The 27110-nt window shown below is 36.2% G+C and overlaps 3 protein-coding genes across 7 annotated transcripts; 2 read left to right on the forward strand and 1 right to left on the reverse strand.

The window, feature by feature from the left end:
• Window positions 1-8394: 8394 nt before the first annotated feature.
• LOC107840031 lies at window positions 8395-13023 on the forward strand. The gene is made up of 3 exons (XM_016683736.2): window positions 8395-8828; window positions 12054-12210; window positions 12777-13023. The coding sequence occupies exons 1-3, from the start codon at window positions 8649-8651 to the stop codon at window positions 12908-12910; spliced, it is 471 nt and encodes a 156-aa protein (XP_016539222.1). The 5' UTR covers window positions 8395-8648; the 3' UTR covers window positions 12911-13023.
• Window positions 13024-13465: 442 nt separating this feature from the next.
• On the forward strand, window positions 13466-15099 carry LOC124886696 (craniofacial development protein 2-like). Its single transcript, XM_047395623.1, has 4 exons — window positions 13466-13520; window positions 14090-14146; window positions 14189-14287; window positions 14435-15099. The coding sequence occupies exons 1-4, from the start codon at window positions 13466-13468 to the stop codon at window positions 15097-15099; spliced, it is 876 nt and encodes a 291-aa protein (XP_047251579.1).
• Window positions 15100-16853: 1754 nt separating this feature from the next.
• Window positions 16854-25803, reverse strand: LOC107840032 (serine/arginine-rich splicing factor SC35). Of its 5 annotated transcripts, none has more exons than XR_001665166.2 (10): window positions 25491-25669; window positions 25331-25409; window positions 22382-22461; window positions 20918-20984; window positions 20646-20717; window positions 19075-19278; window positions 18813-18993; window positions 18593-18721; window positions 18047-18299; window positions 16854-17815 (listed from the first exon to the last, which is right to left on the reverse strand). XR_001665166.2 is itself a non-coding variant. In XM_016683737.2 (8 exons), the coding sequence occupies exons 1-8, from the start codon at window positions 25564-25566 to the stop codon at window positions 18716-18718; spliced, it is 765 nt and encodes a 254-aa protein (XP_016539223.2). In that variant the 5' UTR covers window positions 25567-25803; the 3' UTR covers window positions 18395-18715. The 5 variants fall into 5 exon arrangements, 2 of the variants coding, with proteins under 2 accessions (XP_016539223.2, XP_047250875.1); XR_001665165.2 differs by having other exon boundaries at window positions 16854-17870; XR_001665164.2 differs by lacking the exon at window positions 16854-17815 and having other exon boundaries at window positions 17939-18299.
• Between the last annotated feature and the right edge of the window lie 1307 nt (window positions 25804-27110).

Raw genomic sequence — 27110 nt, forward strand, 5'->3', positions numbered from 1 at the left:
GAGTTCATTTTCTAGCCGGGCGGGTATGTGACGATCACGACACTAAAAAAAGCGGTATTTTCGTATAACATGTCCTGAAAACATTTTCTTTTTCATTAACATAGTTAAATATGTTAGAATAGAACTAGCCTCACAAAAAGTAAGCCTTCTTGTCTTGATTAAATTTGACTTCGTTGTGTCCTGAAGGCTGAATCAATCAAAAAGTTCATTCTAATATATACTCGCTAATGTGACCTTGCCTAAAAAAATGAAGCCAGGCTTGTGGTAATATACAAATATTGTTTCATAATTGAACCTGTAGTAAGAAAATGTATGGATGGGATCGAATATACATGTAGGTTATACATGGATAAATATACGTGGATGCAAATAGTATTACTATAATTGACCAGTCAATCCTTGTGAGTTTGGCAGTTTGGAAATAGGATCTCTATATTGAAAGAAATTTCACTCAATATTTCAATTATGTAATTTTTATGGTTAGGGAATTCTTTCTAAAGACTTAAAAAGAAAAAGAACAGGATAACACAAAGTGCATGTTTTGTTCAGTCTTTTCAGGTTATAATCCTTACATATTCAATCAAACTGTTGGTAATACCTAAAATTCTTAACATAAAAAATAATACCGATACGACTTATTCAACAAAATAGATTATTTAACTAGGAGAATCAGTTTGGTGAAAGAAAAAATAAAACTTGTTATAAATGTATTTACATTATAGTGAATGTCTATCAAGATATCAATATCTATTTGATATCTATTAGGATATACTTCTAGGAGTATTTCCTTAAAGGAGTTTCGTTCATTGTATTCTTAATAATCTTATGATCTCTCATCCCATGAGAAATAATAAAAAAGTTTCTCCTCTTCTTTCTATATTTTTTCTTATTTTTACTTTATATTTCATAACATTCTTATTTTATATTTCAAAACACGTTATCAGTATGAGACTCTGCCAAACAAGCTGAGATTATAAATCTAAAAGTAATTTCAAGGTTAGTAATTCCTTATATTAACTGTCTTTTGCTACCAATACTATAATTATTGTTAGATCTGAGGAAAAATAATTGGTTTGAAACCATTTATGTTTTAAATTTATTCCTCAAGAATAATATTATCAAAAGGGATGATAACATGTTGGGTTCAAGTCCCATTAATTTATGCCTGAGACGTCTTTATGTGGATAAGACATTGAATTTGAATCTAAATGCACCATATTAATGATATTATGATGGCTATGACAAAATAATGGGTATTTGGTGAAACATGTCCCATTATATATGCTCCATTCCTTAAATTGAATGTGGTAGCAATAAATCATATGTATGCCTCAATTTGTTTTTGTAGTAGCTATCATATTTTGATACTCTTAGGCCATGATTATATTTCATTTTGGGAAATGAGAATTTCGATTATTATAAATATAGATCTATACCCTGGGGGTGAATGTAATTGTATATATACTCGAACGTATTTTTGGTTGTGAAGATATCACAATCCACCTCTAAAGGAGGTAGAATAATTGAAAGATTGAATATCTCCAAGTTTCTATGATAAGAAACACGAATGTGAAAATTTACTCAAACATGATGAAATCACATGCGCCATAATAAACTAAGAGACTACTGTTATCGATACGAAATTCATGCAATAGTAAACCTGATGTTTACTAAAGAACTTTTGCACATGTTATGGTAACTTGGGGTTACTAATACAAATCATTTAATCTGTTGACATAAACAATTTGTCATCATGAAGATGTGTATATTGAGTATTAGACATATGTTGAAGAAATAAAAGATTTTTCAAGAATTGTTTATGTTGCTTGTTCTCATGACAAGTTGGTTGGACCAACTAATGTTGGGATTTGATTCCTATAAATCTGAAAAGTATAAACGGTGAATATGGGTCCGTTCACCTTTCATGTGATATGTTGAAAACATATAAGATAATCACATGTACGTTTATTGTCAACCTACAGTTTGACATTCATAAAGTTACTTGCTCAATATAAATTGAGCATGATTTTTAGATTGTGTAAAGATAATTCATCTCGGTGATGATGGTTTAGCATTGAATGTCTTTCATAAATTGCTAAACCATTGCTAATGAGAACAAAACTTCATGTGTGATACAAGTACAATCGTGATTATGGACCAATACGTAAAGGCTCGAGCTCGGGTGGCTGGCCAACCAATAGAACAAGCTTTGAAGTGTAGAGAACAAGTCTCAACGCTCCAAAGCCATCCAATATGCACACTCCAAGGCCACCCCTTTGTCTTGGTTCATTAAGGGCATTATAGTCATTTTGTAATAAGTTATAACCTAGACTAGATTTAGAACATATTAGGTCTTTTGTTCATAACTTTGATGATATATTTGAAAACTCTAGAGAGAGAGTCTTGCAAGGTGGATTCCTTGTAAACAAGTATGGAATCACTTGTGTTGGTAGCTAGTTTGAGACGTTGATTACTTGGGGATCCCGTTTCGTTGAGGTCACGTAAGAGATAGGTTTATGTTGTGTGTGGTATTAAAGGTTCAAGAGTGGAATAAGCTCTTGGATTGTTAATATTATACCATCCATTTATCTATCTTTCTATCTTTGTCTTGTTTTAATCTTGTAACCGATTCTATGTTGTTATTGTGAAGCCGTGTATGTGTTGTTGTTCTTCACATTGTTATTGTTCATTTTACTTTCATAAATTGTTGTTAACATTAGTTTGGGTTGTTTTTTTGGTGCCAAAGACACCACTAATTCTTGTATTCTTATTGTTGGTAGCGAATCCGAGGGTGGTCTCCATCTTGGTCCTCGAATCCTTAAGATTGTGGACTGATTTGGTGTATGTTTTTGTGTCTTCCTTGTCGTTCTTGTATCATTTGGTATCAAAGCCCTCTTTAATTTTGTCTTAACAAGATCAATCTTGGGCTTGAGAGTTGAAAAAAAAAGTGAAGTGTTCTTGAGATTGTTCTTGGCCGAAAGTTGGGTTTTGTTGTTGTCTTGGCCAAGATATTTTTTTTTACTAGATCTTGTAGTCTATTGTTTGTTTAGATTGTTTCTAGTGTTGGTTTCTTTCTCACCAACACTAAAAGTGTCTAGATCTAAAGGTTTGAGCTTATGTTATTGAACTTGTTATTGTAAACTTGAAGTTGGCCGTGGGTTGATATTGTTGTTCTTGACCGAGTGATACAATTATTGTGGACTTGGAGATGAATATTGGTGGAGTTGTTGCTGTTCTTGAGAAATTATTGTTGTGATCTTGTTGTTCTTGAAATGTCTTGACCAACATAAAGTATAACATAGATCCAAAAAGGTGTAAGATAAAGTTGAAAAGTTGTTGGTGAAGAGACTTGAACACATCACTTCAAAGACTTGTCAACCACTATTCCATATTTCAAGGCCTTTGTTTTGTGGGAATAGTATAAGTCAAGTTTCACCTTTTTGAGTGAATTTGAAAAAAATTCTAAGACTTGAATTTTCCCACCAAAAAACAAACTCTTCCATTCCAAATGGTATCAAGACAAAAGCTTAAAGTTGGTGATTAAAATTGTGTGGGACCGTGACCAATTACGTGGTTGCCACATCATCACATTTTACTGTTCATGCAACATAATTAAGCTCAAATTTTTTATTTCTTAGTTTCTAATCTTTGTCTTTTAGTTTTCTTTTGTTGATTCTATTACTAATTAGCAAACTAGTAATTGTCTACTAGGTTGTAAGTTAGTTTTGGGTCCGTTTATTCGTGTCTACATATCTTTGTGTGCTTTTATCTTTTTGAAATTCATTGTAGTTTCTTGATTCAAGTCCATACGTATTTTCTTTGAGTTGTTTCAAAAGAGAATCTATTCTGACCTCGAGCCCCAATTGGTACCAAGTAATCTCCTTGGAGTATAAACGAGTTACCAACACTTGTGAGGCCAATTGAGAGACATTTCAAAGTGTGAAAGCTTGAGAGCTTGTGAGGATATTTTCTTTTCTAACATTAACTAGTTTGCTATTTTTTGTGTTTTTGTTTTAGAATTTCTCTTGTTAGGTACTATGGCGTTGGAAAAGGTGACCATGAATGATTTGATAAGGTACTATAGCGTTGAAAAAGGTGACCATGAATGATTTGATGGCTGCCATAATGGGTATAAAACATGACCTTAATACTCGAATGGAGAGAATGGAAAGAATAATGGACTGAGTGGAAGGAAAAATAGAATGGACGGAAAGCTCTCTTTGCAAGGAGTTGGATAACTTGATAGAGCATCCAAGCCTTCCTAATCAAGTTTCCGTGAGTGGACATGCTTCACATGAGCTACAAGGTAATCAAACTAACTCTTGTACTTTAGTGAATGAGGCTAGTAACCAACTAAGTGTGAATGATAGTTTGTCTTTAGGTGAGCCGAATGTGCCTCCATTTGGTGATGATAATGTACAACTTGAGATTATGAAAATACTAGTTGATCCATCTAGTGTTGAAGCCATTGTGGCAAGTGATAATACATTGTCTTATGGAAGTTATGAAAACCAACTTGTGTGTGAAAATGGTGATGTTGAATGTGTTGATCGATTGACTATGGATGACCCTCTAATTGTTTTTGTTGTAGACCATGCTAGTATAGAGGAGATATATGATTGTACTAGTGGTAGTATTGGGAAAAAGAAATGCATCTTAAACCCGAGTCCATGTATACTCCACCCATTTGATCCCGGTGATTATTTAAAACATGGTGATGAGGATGCCTTTTGAAATGGCTTGAATGTGCATGGAATGTATGGCCTTCCTATCTCAACTTTCGGGCCTATTTGTTGTTCCAAGAAGATTCTATATTTTTCACTTGATAAGCAACTTTTGATACTTGTTTCTTGTCATACTTATATGGATAGACTAGTTGACTCTTTCTTGGAAGGGTATTCGGGTAAGAGGGATGTTTGGGTGTATGTTAAGTTTGAGCCATCTTGGCAAGATGCTATGATTGATTGCACTTTTCTTTTTTTTTTTTTGTCTTGTTTCTTGTCACACTTTGGTGGATAGACAAGTACTTCTTTTGGTGCTTAGAAGGGTATCCTATTCCCTAAGGTCCCACAGCATGTGTAGAATGTACACTCGTGATTTGATAATTTTTTTTGTTGTTGATTGTGCTAACGTCAACCCTCATGTCATGAGGAATATGTGTTTTTTTGTCTCCTCTAATATTTTGCAAAGTTCAGATTCGAGGTCGAATCCTTTTCAAGAAGAGAAGGATGATACAAGTACAATCGTGATTGTGGACCAATACGTAAAGGTTTGAGCTCGGGTGGCTGGACAACCAATAGAACAAGTTTTGAAGTGTAGAGAACAAGTCCCAACACTCCAAAGCCATCCAATATGCACACTCCAAGGCCGCCCCTTTGTCTTGGTTCATTAAGGGCATTATAGTTATTTTGTAATAAGTTATAACTTAGACTAGAAATAGACCATATTAGGTCTTTTGTTCATAAATTTGATGATATATTTGAAAACTCTAGAGAAAGAGTCTTGCAAGGTGGATTCCTTGTAAACAAGTGTGGAACCACTTGTGTTGGTAGCTAGTTTGAGACATTGATTGCTTGGAGATCCCGTTCCGTTGAGGTCACGTAAGAGATAGATTTATGTTGTGTGTGGTATTAAAGGTCCAAGAGTGGAATAAGCTCTTGGGTTGTTAATAATATACCATCCATTTGTCTATCTTTCTATCTTTGTCTTGTTGTAATCTTATAATCGATTCTATGTTGTTATTGTGAAGCCGTGTATGTGTTGTTGTTCTTCACATTGTTATTGTTCACTTTACTCTTCATAAATTATTGTTAACATTAGTTTGGGTTGTTGTTTTGGTGCCAAAGACACCACTAATTCTTGTATTCTTGTTGTTGGTAGCGAATCCGAGGGTGGTCTCCATCTTGGTCCTCGGATCCTTAAGATTGTGGACTGATTTGGTGTTTATTTTTGTGTCTTCCTTGTTGTTCTTATATCAATGTGTTGGTCTGAAATATGATATGTTGCATACAATAGCACTTGTATGTATTAGACTAATAAGTTTTTATTATTTCTTCCCTCTCAATTGGTTCAAGGTCAGGAACCAACTATTCCATCTAATAATTTTGATGTGCGATATACAATTAATGAATATACCAAGATACACAAAGATGGAATCCTCAAAGAAGATAAAGGATGTATGTTAGTTTTCATAAAATAAGGGGGAAATTATAAACAACTATGAAATATGTTAGGAATTATCACCAGATCCACATTCAAAAGATAATTTAAGTCAAATATCGGAAGCATCTGTTGACTCAAATTTAATTTCATATTTAAGCTGCAAGCGCTTCTATTTTATGTCCCTAAAGGACAAAGTCTCTTCATGCATGAAGCGTGGTAGACTAATCGGTTCTAAATAAAATAATCATTAAAAAATAAGGAGTAAATAATCATAATAAGAAGGCAATGTGCTCTTGAAGAGCCTACAACATAACACTTCATGAAACCTTATGAGAGGTTTAGGTACCTGAAAATAAAAAAGTGATGAGATCTCAAAATGTTATGTCGCATTGTGAACCGATACAAAATGAGAAATCGTCGACAATATCTTTGATACAATATTGGTGTAATATTATAAAAGATTACGAGAATCTAAATTCTACGTTAATTTGAGCATGCTGACGTAGAAACATTTATCAAGTGACATAAAATGATGCATCTTGGTAAGCGTAAAACTTATTTGATTTGCAATCCAGACACTTGAAGATGTCACACATGAAATGTTGAATATTGTCACTTGACAGAATTTATATAAAAACTACTTTAAGGATTCAAAATATAAAAGTTTCTGGGAAACTTATTGATAATCTTGTATAAGCTTATAGCTTGCAAATTATTGAAACTCTTAGAGAGTTTTCAAAGCAATAGATTATTTGCTGAAATGAGAAATATATCGAATTAGATTGGTTATGAAGTTCCATATCTTAGTGTAAGTGGTGCACTCATGTATCTTGCAAATATTACAAGGCCCGATATAGCTTTTTCAGTCAATTTGTTAGCAAGGTATATTTCTGCTCCTACTAGGAGACATTAGGATGGGATAAAATGCATGAGCTTATTTTATTCTAAAGATTGCAGTCCCGATCTTATTGGTCATGCTGATGTAGGGTACTTGTTTGACCCGCATAAAGCTCGATCTCAAACAGGCTATGTGTTCATACGTGGTGGTACTGTCATATCTTAGAGATATACAAAACAGTCTATCGTAACCACTTCATCGAATCATGCTGAGATAATAGCTATTCATGAAACTACCAGAGAATGTATATGGCCATGATACATCTCATTCGAGAAAAATGCGACAATGTACACGTGGTTTTATACATAGATAATGCAAGATGTATAGCATATCTTAATGGAGGCCGATTCATAAAAGGAGATAGAACGAAGAGCACTTCATCAAAGTTTTTCTACATACATGATCTATAAAAGAATGGTGATATTAACGGGCAACAGATTCGTTCAAGTGACAATGTGGTTGATTTATTCACCAAGTATCCTCCAATTGAAACTTTCAAGAAGATGGCGCACAAGATCGGGATGCAAAGGTTCAAAGATGTTCTCATTATGGGGAGTTAATACGCGCTGCACTTTTTTTTTCTTACGAGGTTTTGTCCCATTGGGTTTTCCTTGTAATATTTTTAATGAGGAAGCCGAAATGCGTATTATTAGAGATGTGTACTCTTTTTGTATTACTTCATTAGATTTTTTTCCACTGAATTTTTTCTGGTAAGGTTTTAACGAGGCACATTATCTATCAATTAGGCATTCAAGGGGGAGTGTTATAAATGTATTTACATTATAGTGAATGTCTATCAAAATCTAATAAGATCTATCAAGATCTATTTGATATCTATTAGGATACGAAGTATCTATCTTTTAGAGAGAAATTAGGAGTATTTTCCCCCTATAAATAGAGTGATTTTGTTTATTGTATTCTCAAGAATGTTATGATCTCTCGTAAAAAATAAAGAAGCTTGTTCTCTTCTCTCTATATTTTTTCTTATTCTTACTTTATATTTCATAACAAAACAAGAGAAGCCCAAATATTTTTGGACTATTTAATAAACATTTTTATTAAATATGAAAAGAAAAACAACATATATCAAAAAAAAAAAAAATAACAAAACTAGAAAATTAGATAAGAGATATTTGTAGAGAGATTTTAGTTCATCACTTCTTGATATTGAGATCGGCAAAACTTCTTATTTATAGAAAATTATGTCTATTAGCATACAATATACCATTTTGTGCAAATAACATGCAAGTTGATCGACAACTTGAATACAACCAGATACAATTAAGGTACAACTTGCAAGTTATATTGTAACTGATAAACTATAAAATTTACATGCATAATCTAATTATTTTAACAAGACATTCAACTTGACCAAATAGTTTGTACGGATAAATGATTTTATCCTTTCAAGAATAATTCTTTTTTGATAGTATCAAGTTATCAACATGCCTATTGTCAACAAAATTGGACTAGGAGGACCAATCTACGATCAAAATTAACTCCAGGGACCAAACTGTAACTCTCTCAAACTAGCGGGTCAAGTTTGATATACTCTAAGATCCATCCGTCCGGCTCCTAGGGGAAGCAAATGGAGGAGAAAGGGAAAGCAGTGAGCAGTGAGAGATGGAGCGCTGCGATCGGAAATATATCGGAGATGTCATCAAATCTGGAATCACTACAAAAACTACTTGTGAAGAAAGCAGTGTTCGTCGATGATGATACTTTTGCTAAAGCCTCTCTCACCTCCGAACAAGCTCGTACTATTAAGGTACTTAATTTTGATTCACTTGTTTATACTCTTTTACTTTTCACTCGTGGATTCAATTTGACTAGTCTTCGAAGCTAAATTGAATTAGATTTTGTTTAAAAGTTTGATCAGTTGGAAAAGGCAATGTGTTATTGGTGAACGGAACTGAAAATCAATGCACTCGCATATTAAGGTTCATTAAGACAGCTGTTCACTTTTACTTATCATACTTCATGAAAATCAATTTGACTAGTGTCCGAAGCTAAATTGAGTTAGATTAATTTAAGTTTTATATATTTAAAAATTGTACGAAGGAATGCTAGTCAAAGTTCATACGTTTTGACTTTCGAGAAGCAAACATGACAAGTAAAGTGAACGGAGGGAGTATCCGAGTAGCTGAATTTTGTACTGAGATGGTGAATATTCAGTTTGTTTTTGTGTAATTTGTTGATTGTGTTTTCTGGATGCAATACTGGGGACTAAAAGTTTGTCAATGTGCTTCTATTAGGACTAAAAGTTTGATCAGTTGGAAAAAGGCAATCTGTTAATGGTGAATGAAGCTGAAAATCAATGCACGCACATAACACTAGTTTAATTTGTTATTGGCATATGAAAATTGTTGGGATGCCTCGACGATAGTGTTAATTAGACAGGAGAGTCTGATTCAGCAGGCCTTATATTCTAATCTTAAAGAGAAAGTTTAGATTGGTTTTAATTCGGAGAAGATGCTGCAGAGAAGAGTAGGGAGTATAGGCGCTTAGCTGAAAACATTGCTTGTGTTGATGAAGTGCAGAGCAGTAGCAGAGTAAGGAAAGGAGAAACAAGTGCTTAGCAAATTTTATCTAGTTCTTCATGGGGAACTGCTCGAACTTAAATATTACATGTATCTAGGTTCCTTACACAGTCTAGGTTAACTAGGAAAGTTACTTATTTCGTGTGGCATAAGATCTTAGGTAAGGAAACTTCTTATATGTTTTATTTTTTAAAGGTTAGGACTTGTTTCTCTCATTTCCTGATGATATTATAATGCGGGGTATGTTGCTTGGAAGTAAAGTGTCATCTTAATATGTTCGAGAATGAAAGACCAAGATAAGTTTTTAGCTTGGTAATCATGCTGTCTGCATATGCTGTTAGACCAACCCTTTTGCTAGTGAAATTGGCTGTTGTTCCTGCTTCCATTTGTGAGCGGTGTCAACAGTACAGAAATGTAGAAGTTATATTGAACTAACTGAACACAAAAAGCATAGAGCAACTTGAGCACTAAAGCAGGTCACTAACTAAAAGGTTGAAGAAAGCTCAGGCACAAGATACTCTTAAGAAACTTTTAGGTCTTGCTTTTAAACTCCCCTCACTAGTCAAATCTGTTTATAGTGCAAGTTGCATTATCTTCAGAAGTGCATTAGCTACCACATCAAAAGTCCCAGAGTAGTGTGTTAGTTTCAAGTCTAGACGTTTCGGTAACTGTGAGCAAACATTTTATAAAGATCTCGAAGCTAAAAGTAAATGACCTGACAATCTTTGGTTTAAGGTCTGTGGGGACTTAAATTTTTTTTTTATATTCCCTAGTTCCAGATGGCATCCGCAACTATCCAAGGCATTGTATTGTGCCAAAGTGACTACTGCAACTGTGGCTTTAATGTAAGCCTAAATGTTGACAGAAGAGGAAGCAAAAAAGTTTAGCTGACTTGGGACCCAAACTGAATTTGAATAGATAGTTGGATACCATCTAAACATATAGTTAATTTCAGCGTGAATGAACAAACTAAGAGGGAGCAATATTTTCATGCAAGAAGAGATAAACGAGACAAACTGTGACCTATTTAAATAGGAAAAAAAGCTTATGCCTTATTGAGTTAAATTGCATTTGTCTGATTCGTCAGCCATACAAGTGTTAGTTTCCGTTTTGATCTTGATGTTATCTCCGGAAACTGAAAGAGAGATGCATTGGAGTTGAATAGGAAAATCCAGAAAGGTTTTAGTGGTTGAAGAAAAGGAGAGTCAACAGGCTTCATCTATTAGATATAAAAGTAAACACATTAATGAAGTTTTGGATGCAACATTTAAGTGAAAATTACAGCAAAAAGGAGAACTGATGCTGTTATATTGCGAAGAGGGATTTAGTGAGGACTGATGCCAGCCAGCTTTTGTACCTTGTTTGCTCAGGCATCGCTGATAGTTGCACAGGGTGGAAGAATTCTTTTGACTTGTCATTGGAGTAAAGGGGTGTAATCTCCTTCTCTGCATAGAGCTAAAACAAACCTTTAAGTTAATGACTTTGTCCTTTCTATTTTGATTTATAACTCTTTCGTCCTCATCTTTTGCTAGTTACTATCTTCTTGATTTTTGTTTATTTATGGATAATCAAGACAATAGCATTGTCCAACATATTTGGAAGTGAAGGATCTTGAGTTATCTGCCCAAGATACATTATTGTCACGTATATACTTGCAAGTCTAGACTCGTCATTTTTCAGGAGATGGAAGTATTACAGATAGAATTAAAAGTGCATGGTTGACATGGAGAAGTGTTACCGAGGTGTTAATGGTAGAAGGATGCCTAAGTTTTACAGGACTTATTATAAGACCAACAATGTCCATGCGATTGAAGGTTAGGCCAATATAGTCCACACTTCCCCAAGATGAGTGCCTAACAGAGACATGGATGCTAAAACAAATGTGCGGCAATATAAGATCGGATGAGACTAAAAGTGACCACGTTTGCCAGGATGTGCAAGTAACACACATCAAAGATAAAATGAGAGGAGGTCGCTTGCGATTGTTTGGTCATATCATGTGTCGACCTCCAGATGCACCGGTTTATAGGTGTGAAATCATGGTGAGTGGAGGGTGTTAAAATATACAGACCTAAAATTGCATGAAAGGAAGTGTCTCGAAGGACGTACAATCTCCTGGAATCCATATAGACTTAGTGAACGATAGAGCATGGTGAAAGAAAAAACTTTGTAGAGGTGATACCGATTGGTTGAAAATATGCTTTAGTCATATTAATATGCTTATTTTAGGTTGTATGCTTTCTTGGAGTCTTTTAACCCACCAGAAATTTATATGCGAGTAGAGAACGTTAAAAGTCTTAGCAATTTTTATTACTGTTATATAATGGTGAACATGATCTGTAAAAATTCATATAACCGGCCTCAACCTGTCTAGGAGTTGTGACGAGGCGTAATTGTTGTTTGTATACTTGCTCCCACTATTTATGAAAGTAATGACTATTTTATGGCTACAGGTTCTTGAACAAAGAGTTCAGACTTTAGAGCGAGAATTAGATAATGCTATTTCTGCTGCTGCTCATGCACGGACTGATAAAAGACAGGCTGAGGCAGCTCAGAAGGCTGCTGAATTACGTGCACAAGAGGTTACAAGAGAGCTTGAAAATACCACAAGTATGTACTTCTGACTACTTTAGAACTTCCGGTACACTAAATTCAGAGCTATATGAATTATGCTTCATGGGCTGTTGCTACAGTGAGTATGTGCTTGTATAAGTAGTTATTATAACCTCATCTTTAACACTGAGAGAAACTCAAGTAACAATTATATTGTCTGATCATGGACCTCTTAGTTTCTCTTTTGTTCTCTTTTAAGAATCAGATGTTTCATTCTTCAGGACAAACAAATTTTGGTCAATGTTCTATTCGCGCTACTGTCAACATCCCCTTGTTTCAAACTAGCTGTAGCTTATTTGCTCTTTTTTTTGTGTGTGTGTGTGTGGTGTAGGGTGGGGGGCTTGGTAGTGTGTGTTTCAAAGGGTGTCAAAGTAACATAAGAATTCTTTTGGCGGGCACAGTGGAATTTCAAGTTATCCCAAGAGTTATCTTTCGTTTTGCTGTGTTATTTGTCATACACAATCAGTCATCTGGAATGTTTGTATCAGAGGATTGCTTCTTGTCATTTCCAGCCATGTCCTCACAAAATGGACTTGCACTAACAAATTTCTCTGCGGTTGCAGGGGTATTTGAGCTACACATGGAAGAGCTGCGCGCAAAGCAAGAAGAGATATCTAAGCGAGATAAGGAAATCAAACTTCTAGAGGCCATAATTCAGACACTAGGAGGCAAAAGCTCCCATTCTAGCGATGAATGAGTAAGAAGGGGGATGATTGTAATTTCCGGCTTCATATTGTATCATGTAATTGTATATCAAACACGATTTTGGTTTCTAATGCTGTACTAGGAAGTAGATGAATATTTCAATGATTTTCTGCGTCCATGTTTTATGTTCTGTTTGTATTCTTCGATGGTACAACCACATTACCACTATCTGTGAAAATAGAGATGTAATCTGCGAGGATATATGGTACAAATCGTTAACCTGAAGTGATGACCGTGGCTTGAAGAATCAATCGTCTTAGGATCCTTATACCTTAGCTTAGTTATTAAGAAGGTAGAAGATTATGATCCGTAAAGTCTTTGAATGCAAATGTCGTGTCGTATAACTAATTGCCATAGCATATACGAAAATCAATTTTATTCGAATCGTAGCTTCAATTGTTTCTTCTCTCCCAAGGGGGGGCAAAGGTCAAGAGGTCTTCAATGAGTACAGTCGGCAATAGCATTCTAATATGTCCATTAGTGATATCAGTAAGGCATGAACAAAAATATGTCGAATCATCAAAGCATTAGATAAACTTATACCTATATGTATCGTCACCTCAGAAGTTATATGCCTTTAAGTAAACTTCTGACAGCAGAAGGTTTAAACATGTGTGGATTTTGTCATTTGAAAGATTTTGGCTAACGAAACTCCAGGTCTCCAGATAACTTTATGCTTGCCGGCCTTCTAAAGTATCATAATTGGTACGATCATAGGAACCCATAGATACCCTCCACTTCAATGTGCAATCCTATACCACTCTCAATTATAAAATTGCACTATAACTTACAACTTACAAGAGAAAACTATTAAAGTAAAACTTAATTCGTGCACTAAAGAAAAGAAAAACGTTCGGATGCACTAAGCTCCCACGGGGTCCAAAAAAAAAAGCCCAATCATAAAAGCTTATTATGCGCAGTCTTAACTTACAATAAAAAAAAAGTGACACATAAATCCAATAAATTTACCCCTAATTACCCTTTATCCCTACTATTTGCTAAACTACGAACAATCCCTAATTTTGCAATTTCGAATACATACAATCCGTTATTTTGCAATTTCGAATACATAATTTTGAAGTTGAGATCTATACTAAGAATATAACAATTAATTATTTCATTTATGCTCGTACTTAATTTGTTGCTGGCTGTTTGTTCCGTGTATTGTTAGCATTTGTTGTTCTTGAATTTTTTCTTGCATTTGGTGCTTTGAGTGTGTTGTCTATAGGTTTTTGTTGTTTTTACCCTTCGTTGTGCTTTTGTTGAGTAGTGGCTGGGGTGACACATGGTGGAATAGGGTCATGTCCTGGGGTGCTGGGTGTGGGGTCGAGGGCTGGTGTTGGGCTAGGTTTGTCGTGTGGAGGCCGAGGTAGTAAGGGAGGAGGATAAAAATGTCGATAGATTGAGGGTAGGGTCGCCGAATATAGGGACCTACAGGGGAAGTCGATAGACCTGGTTAAGATTCTTAGGAAGAGAAGGATTAATATTGCATATGTTCAGGAGACCAAATGGGTAGGTTCTAAGGCTAGGCATGTAGATGGGTACAAGTTGTGGCACTCAGGCAGTGATAGGCTCAGGAATGGCATAGGTATCTTAGTGGATGAGGAGCTCAGGGGGCAGGTAGGGGAGGTTAATAGGGTTAGTGATAGGGTGGTGACTATCAAGTTGGTCTTTGGGGGGTTTACTTTGAACATCTGTTGTGCGTATGCGCCACATGTGGGTCTGGACGAGGAGGAGAAGAAAAGTCTTTGGGAGGTTTTGGATGAGGTGGTTAGAGGCGTGCCTAGTTCGGAAAAGATTTTCTTAGGAGGGAATTTTAATGGGCACATAGGTTCTTTGCCGTTAGGGTATGATGATGTGCACAGAGGTTTTGGGTTCGAGGTTAGGAATGGTGAGGGAGTTGCTCTTTTGGAGTTTGCGAGGACCTTTGGATTGGTGGTAGTGAATTTCAGTTTTCCGAAGAAGGAGAAGCATCTTGTTACTTTCCGTAGTAGGTTAGCCAAGACTCAGATTGACTTTTTGCTGCTTAGGAAGGGGAATATAGCTTTGTGTAAGGATTGTAAGGTGATCCCGAGTGAGAATCTTACGACCCAGCATAGACTGCTGGTGATGGACTTGGCTATCAAGAAGGGCAAGAAGAGGCGGGGTGGGAAGGGTCCGCCTAGAATTAGGTGGGGCTGACTCCAGTTAGTGCGTTAGAGATAGGGGCGAAGGTAGAGAGGATGGAGGTGTGGGAGTGTAGAGAGGACGTGGATAATATGTGGATAAGGTTGTTGGGTGCATCAAGGAGTCTGCTAGAGAGGTATTCGGTGTTTCGAGGGGCTGGTCTGGACGATATCGAGGGGATTGATGGTGGAATGAAGATGTCAAGAAAAAAATGGAGACGAAGAAGGTGACTTATGCTAAGTTGGTGGAGAGCAACAATGAAGAGGAGAAGCGGGTGAGCAGGGAAGAATACAAGTTAGCAAAGAAGGAGGCTAAGTAGTTACAGCTGCTAAGTCAGCAGCTTTTGAGAGTTTGTATAAAGGGTTAAAGGAGAAAGGCGGGGAAAAGAGGTTGTTTAGGCTTGCGAAGGTTATGGAGCGGAAGGGGCGAGATCTGAATCAGATGAAGTGTATTAAGGGAGAAGATGGCAAAGTATTGGTTGACGATGCCCACATTAAGAAAAGATGATAGTCATATTTTCATAGGCTCTTGAATGGGGAGGGGGACAAAGGAGTTGGAGCACTCCGGAAAGTGTTGCGATTTTGGCTATTGTCGGCGTTTTAAGGTAGGGGAGGTCAGTGACGTCATTCACAAGATGCGAAGAGGCAGAGCGACGAGGCCCGACGAGATCTTGGTGAATTTTTGAAAGTTTTCTAGCGGGGCAGGGTTGGGGTAGCTGACCAACTTGTTTAACAATATTTTTAAGTTTGCTAGGATGTCCGAGGAGCGAAGATGGAGCACGATGATTCCTCTATATAAGAACAAAGAGAACATTCAAAGCTGCAATAACTACTGGGGTATTAAGTTATTGAGTCACACGATGAAGATTTGGAAGAGGGTGATGAAGCGGAGGTTGAGGAAAATTGTGTCAATTTCAGAAAATTAATTTGCATTTATGCTTGATCGCTCCACGACTGAGGCAATTCACCTAGTGCGGAGACTAATAAATCAGTATAGAGAGAAGAAGAGGGATCTACACATGATGTTTATTGACTTGGAAAAGACGTATGACAAAATCCCTAGGGAGGTTCTGTGGAGATGCCTGAGGCGAGGGGGTCCCTGTGACGTACAACAGAGTGATTAAGGACATGTATGAGGAGGCAAAGACTCAGATAAGAACAGCGGGAGGAGATTTCGAGCATTTTCTGATCTTGACAGGATTGCACCAGGATTGTTGTTATTGTTGATTTATGCTCGTACATAATTTTAATAATTGAAATACATACATTTCTAAAACAAAAACCATTCATAATTGAAATACATTCATTTCTAAAACTAAAACCTTTTAATCAAGATACATGGTACAATAAATAACTAAAACCAAAGAGAGAGAAATGTATCCAAAAATTTATGAACTTGAGGATGTATCCGACCATTTTTGATAATAAAAGAGATTTAGGTAATTAATAAAAATAAGTTGTGATATTTTATAGAAAGAAAAAAAAACAGGTTCGATACTGAATAATTTAAGAATAAATGAGCAAATAAATAATATTCAAAACCCTAATTAATATTTACCCCCGCCGTTTCAAACCAATTAGTACTTGCCGGTCTAGCACGTGGAAATATAATTTGCCAAGCACACCACTTGCTAGAACATTAAAAAAATAAAATTGGAAGCGTACTCCGTTCAACACTTTCTACTTTTTCATAATGCCGTGGAATTCTCCTGGAGGACATTTTTCAGCACTACACATGAGTTAATCACACAATTTAAATTAAGCCCAATGTAAACCGTGTCATCACTGTTCGATTGATAGATGTAATTAAAAATTGAGAAATATTACTCCAAAATATAACAAAAATGGTTGCCTTTCCAAACTATTGAAACAGGACTAAAAAGGTAAGACACAATTTAAACAGAGAACAGAATATGGCAACTTAACATACAACTGCAGGAAAGATCAGAAGCATGGCAATGTAAGTGCAACCTGAACACATGGTCAAATTGACAAAATCCGCTCGACCCCCATACCTTACAGCAGCACAACCACAATGTTAAAAAGCAACAGTGCTTTTACCGTAAAGCAACACCCACACACTATAGCTATGCTCAACATCACACAGTAAAAATGCACGACACCTATGGCTTCTGCTATACAATAAAGATTGGACACGGCACAGAAATACTAGCCTTGTCAATATAACTACCACCCAGGGACACCTACACACAGCCTATTAATTAACCAAAGGGGATAAAGTCAAGGAAGTCGAACCAAAAAATAGTCATTGGTTTTCAAGGCTTAAAAATAAACTATAACCTAAGACCCAATCGAGCCATGGGGACAAACAACATAAAACAACACAAACCCCCAAAAAAACGTGCTGAAGCTAATTCACCAAGGTGACCATCAGCTACATAGAGCATAATATCAGATCAAGAGAGAGGCTCTGGAACATCAGCCGCACCCCAAAGCTAAAAGGATTTGCAACGTACAATTAATCAGCATTTCATTCAGCTACAATCACGATCCACGAGTAAGAAAATCATAATTCACAAGAAGACATGATCATCTGGCTGGTTAAAGGTATGATATTTCTCGACTGCTATGCGTGTTGGGGGGGCAAATAGACCACATGAGATATTGACCCTATTCAGGGGCCAGCACGTCAAACAACTAGCATCAGCTTCAACAATAAGAAACCTCACTAGCAGCATCGGGCACAGAGGTAGATCCGTACTGTGTCCATCCTACATACCCAGTTGCATCCCATCCCGGTTCAAAGACGATTTTATAAGCACCAAACTTCGCAGAAGTCAAAAAAAAAATAAAAAAATTGAAAGACAGGTTTAATGCTTTGAAAAAACTAATCCTTGGATGAACCTTATTTTTATATTTAATATAAGAACTTGATGAGCTCCTGTTCTGTGGATGAAAGCATGATACGACTTATGAGCTCTTGACCGGAGAAAAAGGCTTACCCAATATATTATATACAGGTGCACATAGAAAATCTCCAGCCAGCATCTGCTATTATGCATTGCAAATACATTAACTACAAACAGCATCGGAAGCTGCATATCAACAGCTAACCATCAGCAACAATCAACACATAATCAACCAATCAGCCTCGTCAAATTTCACGAACTAACTATAAGCTACTATGAGGGTTGACAGCCACATCATCATCATCATCATCTGACATCAACCTCACCAACCTTCTCTCGATCATAACTATAAAACCCAGCACGAGTTTGGTTACAAAGTTAGTACATCCATAGGAAGTATACTTTGTCTTATACTGAGAAGTGCAGTAGTAGGAAGGAATATAAAGAAGCAACAGTTGAACAGTTGTATGCATAATGCAAAAAGTGTTCTAAGAGGAATTCATCAACATAGCTTCAGCACCATGACTCATAATATCTAAGTTCCCAACCCAGTACCATATAACACGGAAAACTAATAGATAGCAAAAGCATGCACTTCATAGAGTACAGAAACATTAAACACCAGGAGACCAGTCCTACCAAAATGTCAGCTAATACTTCTGCCTAGAAATTGCATCACAGTTTGCATTTTTAACAGCACATTCAGAAGACAGCTAAAGTTGATGCACTTCATCTGCCCGTTCTCACATTGCCACCAGAAAGTTACTCCTGAAAAGTTGGAAAAGAAGAGCATATATGACCTAGCAAAAAGATTTAACCAGAAAAAAGGGATCCATCAGACCAAAGCTCAGGCTATCACCTCATCAGCACGAGGAGAAGGGCTTCGGGAATCCATTGCCCGACCTGGAGGAGAACGGCTACGCGGAGTTGGAGAGCGTTCACTGCGAATGCGCCTCTCAGGACTTCCCTTTTTGGGTGATAAGCTTCTACGAGGAGACTCTTTCCTGAGAGGACTTGGGCTGCGCCGAGCTGGGGAGGCACTGCAATATATTTCACAATAACTGGCTGATCTAAAGCAATACAAGACAAAACACATTGTATATGATAGATAAAGTGAAAACCTATCAAATGATGGGCTCCGTCTACGGTGTTTTCTGTCACGTCCCCTGCCACGATCTCGATCATAGTCTGGACTTAAGCTGCGGCTCCTACTCCGATACCGATAGTCCCGCTCCCTCCGCCTATACCTATCGCGCTCATAGCGATCAACGCTTCTGCTCCTACTTCTCTTGTATTCTTTGTCTCTGTGATAGTCATCGCGGTATCTGTTAAAGGTGAAAACCAACAAACTCATCAACCTAGATCAGTCGTCTTCAAGCAAATTTCAGTAAATTTGATAAAAATAGAATCCTGCAGTAAACCACCAATGTAAAATACTTGGTATGATTAGTTCCACTGCTAATACTCTGAATTAAGACATGAAAATTATTCATATAATTTGTGGTCAACTTTTATCACAAAATTGTTGCGAGTGGGCATTACATTGCCAAGAAATATAAACCAGGAACAGAAATGGAGCACTATCATTCTCCGAATGATAAGATTCACAAGATCCTGAATTTACAGATTTTTATAAAACATACACGATGTAAAAGCTATTACTCTTCTGTTTGCCTCCTTTACTTTCCTAGAAAAGGTTCATCTTCCCCTCCATTATCAAAGAAAAGATGTGCTAGCCATAGAAGCATACAGTGACGAATTAGCAAAGAAACTAGATCAAGAACTGTGAGTAAGCAGTGATAACACGATTTGACTTGCCAGGCCCACTTGGACATCCTAATTTAATCAGATGCATGACCCTTTTCAGCAAATTCAGTATCCGTGAGTACTAATATCAACTAACATTCGACGTTAGCATAAATTTAACACAAACCAACACTAGGTTGCTACCAAATGCAGTTTCTGAAAAGATGTTTTTCCTAACCCCCCACCCACCAAAAAAAGAAAATTCAATCTTTCCTCTATCAATTGAAAAACTACATGAGACCCAGATAGTGGCAATTGTTCCACCAGACAAGTTTTCCATTTCACATTTCGATCTTTGGCTTCAAGTCCACCTAATCACTACTGTTGGTCATGATGAAGCATTCTGTGCCTGCTTACAATATAGCTGCCTTCTCATTCCCCATGCAAGTAAATGAACATCATGAGGATATTATTTTAGCCCCACTCTTTAATCTTTTCATTTGTACTTTTATTCAAAACTATATATTAGATACAAAAGCAAAGAGAAGTACTTGGCAAGTACTGACAAAGCTCATCCGCTTGAGTTAGTAACACTTTAATTTTATTATTTACAAGTGTTCTTATAGAAAATACAATTGAATAATATAAGTGTGCTCTCTCTAACACCCACTATCAAAAGAAATTCAAAGGGCTTCAACAATGAAAAAGAATCAGCAAGCAAAGGGCCAGGTTCAAAACAATTTGATAAGACGAGCAACATCCAAGAGTAGCATCAGGTGAAAATCCAATAACATGGCAAATATCTATATAAACACAGTAGGTTGTTCTTACTGGCAAATATCTATACAAACACAGGAGGTTGTTCTTACTGGCAAATAGCTATACAAACACACAGTAGGTTTAAAGAACAGTATGGTAGGTGCAAGGTACAGTTGGAAAGGGCAACCTTCTACGAGGGCTTCGGCTTTTTGAGCTTCCTTTGATTGCTGGAACTTTCTCAATGATCCTTCCTTGATGACTGATATCAAACAAGGCATGAGATCAGAAGCTAAAAAGAGTCCATAAACAAGACTAAAAGGGATAAGAAAATCCAACTATCCTCGAGGAAGAGAAGAAGTCTTTTCAGTGATAAAAAGAGACTAGATAGAAAGGCTTCAGTAGAATATGCTCAATAGAAGCACATGTTTAACATACTGGCAAAATGACCCTGTTACTCACATTCGTTCAGCATTTGGCCCATATTTGGCAAATTGAACAGCCATTTCCCGCCCATCAACCACTCTTCCTGCCAAAAAAGTTCATAACACAGCCTAGCTGACATATGTATCTTTAAAGCTATTCAACAAGAGAAAAGAATGCAACGGAAACATACAAATGACGTTGTAAAGGGATCCTGTAGGTAAGAATAATATGCAACTAATGTCAATATTTACAGGAGCAACCGACTCTCTCTAGAATAACTCTGTGCACCACTGTTCAAAGCACCAACTTTTTTAAAGCGTATAGCTTCACCAAAGAAGCCTCAACCACATTGCTTCCTCACTTTAAGCAACAAAGTGCGATTTTTAAAAAATAACATTGTTGAAAACTAACAGAGTCCAGATGCTACCTAATAGGTAACTCCACTGAAAAGAAGGGAGAGAGGAGGAGGGGGGGATGGTGTTAATGTACTCGCACACATTCAGTGTTGGGAAATCTAACATACACGTGAAAAAAGTTAAACTTACTTTTTCACATGCTAAAAACTAGCAAAAAGCCAAAATAGACCGTCTATTAACAGCTTCAATCTCTGCCAATCTCATTAATCCCACCCTAATTTAACAACACCACAAGATTCGCATCCACCAACTAATCCAACCACTATTATTGGAAACAAGCAGATTTATTGATTACATGCTCAGAAGTAAATGTGTGATTGATCGTCGTACTTCCAATAAATCAGCAACCCTAACCAGGCTTTGGGGGAAAACAGGTGTAGTACTAGAAGGAAAAAAGGGAATAACCCGTCAACACAGCAGACAGACATCAGAAATCTCATTAGATCGGGCAGGATTTTTTTTCAAGCAGTGCCACATTAACCAAGGACTAGATCAGTTAAAATGCAACTCAAAACCACTTTGTGCGATGGGTAGAGTAATTGACCTACTAAAATCCAAAAGCACAAATAAATGACCCGTGTAATTTGGCTATAAAAAGAAAGAACCTAGATAGTTTTAAGCCCAAGTTTATGTTTTCTCGGTTCAGATTCGCCAGCACCTTCGGATAAAAGCCTAAGCAACTGGCACATTACACGCTGCACATCACATGAAGCAGGGACAGGTGGTCGTTATCATATAAAATACAGGGCTCACAACATCCACTGTAGGATGCTATAGCAATTCTCTCTTAAATTAAACAAAATGCCATCGTGTTTGACAATTTCCTATCTTCTCACCCCCACCCCCCACCCCCCACCCCCCACACATTTTTTGACCCACCATCAACATCCCAGACTAAGCTATAGACATTAAGATCAGTTTGACGTAGGATTTTTCCTTTGCTCAGTTATATGATCCAACTAGTTAACACCACCTCTTACTAGAGCTTACAACAGGAATTCCAGAATACCATACAAGAAAATCTCAGTTATGCATAGCACGACTAAAGAAAAACGAAAGGAAAAGAAAAAGAAAGATGAAGTACCATCCAGCCTGTCTACAGCTTTCTGTGCTTCTTCTGCATACTTGTAACGAACAAACGCAAACCCACGCGACTCACCAGTCCTGTTACAAGACCAACATATAATATGTATAAGTGACAAGGGAAGAGTGAGTGGGTGTGTGGGGGTGTGTGTAAGCAAGGTAGAAGCAGCAGAAAATGCAAAGTGGCAACCAAATAGTAGTCCACTTAAACATATTTAGGACAATGCTCCAAAATTTGGGAGCTAATAATGATCTTAAATATAAAACTATAAAGAAAAAATCTGTAACACAAGTCATATGGCCACTTTAAGTTTATAAAAGAAAAACTGAATTTGCATAACACGACATTTTGGAAAAGTAGTAGGAATAAAATGGAGATTTATTTCGGAAAGTCGAGCAGCGCTTCAAAGATCAATCCAATGTATAAAAATGTCTCTATGTTGACATGTGTTTGTTATGAATTTAATTAATAAAATGCATGTCATTTGTTTGTTTAGTATCATGGGCATTTTATTAATTTAATGAATGCCAGAACATATTACTCCCTCCATTCCAATTTATGTGACATCATTTAACTAGACACAGAGTTTCAACAAGAAAAAAGACTCGAGAAATTTGTAGTCCAAAAATAGTCTTAGATATTTGGGTGGTCGTAAATCACGTCATTAAGGGTAAAATGAGAATTTTAAAGTTAACCTGTTTCTAAAAATAGAAAGGTAACCTTACTTTTGGGACAAATAAAAAGAAAAGTGTGGAACATAATTATCCATGATTTCTGAAGTGCCCGCCTAATTGTTCCTTTCCTTTTTTGTTGCATGGTTGATTTATGCACGGAGGGATTATTGATTTAATTATTGGCACATATCCATCATGTCTAATGCTGGATAGAAAAAGGCACATAGGAGAAGATGAAGCATACGTCGTCTAAACAAGTCGCTAAGATTGTCCAACGTGCCGAGGAACATGAACGACTTGTTACGGAGTTCACATTTTCAACTGTACATGCATATCTCTATGCGATTTTTCCTTTTGGGTGGAATTTGCTGCATACTGGATTGAATTTGAATACGAGACAACTACTCAAAAAGGTTATGCCACTTCATATGTAAAATAAAATGAATGCATACGCCTACTGCAAAATAAGCTTACTCACGATGAACTCATCAATGGAAATCAATGGATGCCAAAAGTTCAAATCATACGCTGATGGCACATACTAAATAACATGCATTCACACACCTAATTCTTGATTGAATCGATTCTCCAAGATGAGGTAGCAAAGAATTTTTAATAGTTAGTTTTCATATATTGATTTTAAATTTCCATTGGATATATTATGGCTCATGTGCTACGTTTCGTTTCTTTTTTGGAAGCTTGTTTCACTCTATATGTAAATTAGTTTGTCGAATTTCGACAGCTGTCTTTGGTCTTTTGCTAATTCTTTATTTATGGTTTGTTTGGAAGTTGTTGTATGAATGCTACTCTTTTAGTTTGTACGTTTCAGTTTGTCAAGTAGCAACAGAAGTCAAAATTATGGAATTGTTTTGGAAGAAATTTGTAGATCGCTTATTTATTTTGCACATGAAACACGAGGCGCAGAAGTAAATTTTACTTCCCCTTTAGAAAATTAAGCTACACAAAAATAATAAGAATATTCTAGTTTCTATTATCTTATCCCTGATGACCAACTAATTTCGTCAAACTATACCTCAGTTTTTATACGTGTATATATATATGTGTGTGTGTGTGTGTGTGTGTGTGTGTTCTGGTGAGAACCAAAATCATATTACTTCACAATTATATCCAATAAATTGAAAATACTCTAGATTCAACATATATTTTTCTCACTTCCCAACTTAATTCTTTAAAATTATACCTTATATATAAAATAAAGTGATAGAGAATATTTTGCATATTTAATTGTCTGTAATGAGTTCTTGCAATGAATGAATAACCATAGAAAAAAGAAATTAATGGGCAGAAATTAATATATGATTTGTTATAATGTGTATGTATGAAATAATGTAAGAAAACTACAACCGAATTCAATTAGAAACTTTTCAACATGTCTATTCATACCTATATTCTTATATTATGATAAGTAAAAGGAGAAACAATGCAGATCCATCACGAAAATTGCCTTAAGAATATGTTATCAGATATTAATGTTGATATATTGTCGGATACTTATACTAATAGAACAACAACATCAAATACACACATGGGGGAACTGGGGAGTATAGTGTACCCAGACGTTATCCTACCATGGGAGATAGGCATGACAAAGCAACAACAACAACATACCCAGTGGATGGGTGGTCTCCACGGAGGGGAAAGTGTACGCAGTACATACCACTACTTCAGATGAAGTAGAGAAGTTATTTAAGATAGACCTACCTCCAGCTCAGGACAGATAACCATACAACAAACAAAAAACATAAAAGCACACGATAACACACTACTAAATAATAAAGAAACAGGACACTCACAACGTAATGCTATAAACTATCTATTTGAAATCATAGACATCACCAAAACACCACGAACAATAGGCATGACAGAGCGAAAAAATAAAAAGATAAACGAATAACAAGGAGCGATATACAACAACAACGTACCCACAAGAGTGGGGTTTGAGGAGGGTAAGATGTATGCAGTCCATACCGCTACCTCCGAGGAAGTAGAGAGGCTGTTTCCGAAACAAGGAGCGATATATAGTAATAAAAATCAAAGGAACAAAGACCTACGAATGTAGCTATTACTAGCTGTGATTGCTAGAGCGTGTTGTTCCTTTATTCCTTTATTGAGGCTGCTTTGGACGGTCTTCTTAAGCCGACGGTATATCGAAAACATTCTCTCTAACTCTACTTCCTTTGTTGGTTGTAAATACTAAGAGACAAATATACTAGCACAAAAGATAATTAAAAATAAAAAGGCAAGGAGATGTAACCTTCTGTCACGGGGAATGAAGATATCGACAACCTTGCCGTACTTATCAAAGAGAGGAAAGAGATCATCAGCCGTGGTACCTGTTACGCCAAAACAAACAACGATAAGCAGCACAATCTAAACAGAAGAAAAGCAAAGAGGAAGAAAATCTCAAAGCTTACGGAAAGTGATGTTGAGGACAAGGAGAGAGTAAGTATCGGTGATGTCAGGAGGGCCAGTTCTTCCGAAATGAGACATTTTCTCCGGCCTTGTCTGCTTCGCTCGCTCGCTGGATCTGTTTAGGGTTTCGGCGCTCGCTTATAGAGCGTTCAAGAACCTTCTTGAAGGCCAAAATGGTAGCGACAGATAAATATATATGCCGAATAAACATCAATGTATTTCACCAAAGTGCCCTTCTAGTTTTCACTTGTGAAAAATGCATCACGGTTGTTTGAATATGATGGCATCTGCCCCCTCTAGTTTTACTGGACGATACTTGCATGATTACATATACACCTTCATTTTCTTTTAATATAACTAGTTAACCATACGTATATTGCACGTGTATATTATATCGAGCAATAAATAATTATTAACATTAAAATGAATATAAAAAAGACATAAATATACCCTCGGACTTTAATAAATGGTACAAATATATCCTTCGTCATACTTTGGGTACAAATATACTCTTGTCGTTAATGAAAATGTATAATATACCCTCAAACTTTAATAAATGGTACAAATATATCCTCCATCATACTTTGGGTAAAAATATACCCTTCTCATTAACGTCGGGACACATGTTAGCATCGTATTGATTGACCCTTTTTAATTTATTTTATCTGGGAATAATTTAATCTATCCTAAATTATAACTTATACTCAATTCAAATAATCTAACCCAACCTATGTAATAGAGAAGCTTCAAGAAACATATCACGTGTCTCTATTCACGCTCTCACACTCACACTCTCACACTAACCCAAAAATCCTAACAAATGCACTGGTTCAATTCATGTTTCGATCTATCTACCATCTAAAATTGAGTAGAGATTTGTTTAACATTATGATGTTGTTTAATGTTCTGATGTTAGATTAATATTCTGATGTTGTTTAATGTTCCTCATGAATAATTGTTGTTTTTTTTTTACTCACGAGTGTCGATAAATCAAAAATTGTTTCTAACTAATGGTTGTTGTAACCTGCTTTAAATTCATTGTTACACCATTGTTCACCAACTTTGAAGAGTAAACAAGAAGACAATAGTTTACGAACAGAAACATGAGAAAAATTTGCGAAGTTTGGACATTCCTCGGCTAAATTAATGTCTTTATTGTATCACAGGTTGGGTCGGGTTATTTGGATCGGGTATGGGTTATAATTTAGGATGAATTAAATTATTCACAGATAAAATAAATTAGAAAGCGTCAACCAATACGATGCTGATATGTGTCCCGACGTTAATGAAAAGGGTATATTTGTACCTTTTCATTAACAATAAGGTATGTTTGTACCAAAGTACGATGGAGGGTATATTTGTACCATTTATTAAAGTTCAAGGGTGTATTTGTAACTTTTTATTAACGACAAGGGTACATTTATACCAAAGTATGACGGAGGATATATTTGTACCATTTATTAAAGTTTAGGGGTATATTTGTATCTTTTCCGAAATAAATATAATATTTTAACTAAAATTAAAAGTAAATAATTCAAAAATAACTCTCTCTATTCACTTTTACTTGTTAGACTTTACATCCTGAGAGTCAAACTGTATCATGACCTTTAATCAATATTTCA

The sequence above is a fragment of the Capsicum annuum genome, chromosome 8 (assembly GCF_002878395.1).
Source record: "Capsicum annuum cultivar UCD-10X-F1 chromosome 8, UCD10Xv1.1, whole genome shotgun sequence".
NCBI lineage: Eukaryota > Viridiplantae > Streptophyta > Magnoliopsida > Solanales > Solanaceae > Capsicum > Capsicum annuum.

What these genes read in the sequence shown, in the direction of transcription:
- LOC124886696 (XM_047395623.1), top strand. Translation starts at nt 13,466, where the DNA reads ATGTATCGTCACCTCAGAAGTTATATGCCTTTAAGTAAACTTCTGACA. An exon ending in TAAACTTCTGACAGCAGAAG is followed by an intron (nt 13,521 to 14,089) that starts GTTTAAACATGT and finishes GTGTATTGTTAG; the next exon opens with CATTTGTTGTTCTTGAATTT. An exon ending in TTTGAGTGTGTTGTCTATAG is followed by an intron (nt 14,147 to 14,188) that starts GTTTTTGTTGTT and finishes TTTGTTGAGTAG; the next exon opens with TGGCTGGGGTGACACATGGT.
- LOC107840032 (XM_047394919.1), bottom strand. Translation starts at nt 25,566, where the DNA reads ATGTCTCATTTCGGAAGAACTGGCCCTCCTGACATCACCGATACTTAC. An exon ending in AGCTGTAGACAGGCTGGATG is followed by an intron (nt 20,985 to 22,381) that starts GTACTTCATCTT and finishes CTTTTTTGGCAG; the next exon opens with GAAGAGTGGTTGATGGGCGG. An exon ending in GGGCCAAATGCTGAACGAAT is followed by an intron (nt 20,718 to 20,917) that starts GTGAGTAACAGG and finishes GTTTGATATCAG; the next exon opens with TCATCAAGGAAGGATCATTG.
- LOC107840031 (XM_016683736.2), top strand. Translation starts at nt 8,649, where the DNA reads ATGGAGGAGAAAGGGAAAGCAGTGAGCAGTGAGAGATGGAGCGCTGCG. An exon ending in AACAAGCTCGTACTATTAAG is followed by an intron (nt 8,829 to 12,053) that starts GTACTTAATTTT and finishes TTATGGCTACAG; the next exon opens with GTTCTTGAACAAAGAGTTCA. An exon ending in AGAGCTTGAAAATACCACAA is followed by an intron (nt 12,211 to 12,776) that starts GTATGTACTTCT and finishes CTGCGGTTGCAG; the next exon opens with GGGTATTTGAGCTACACATG.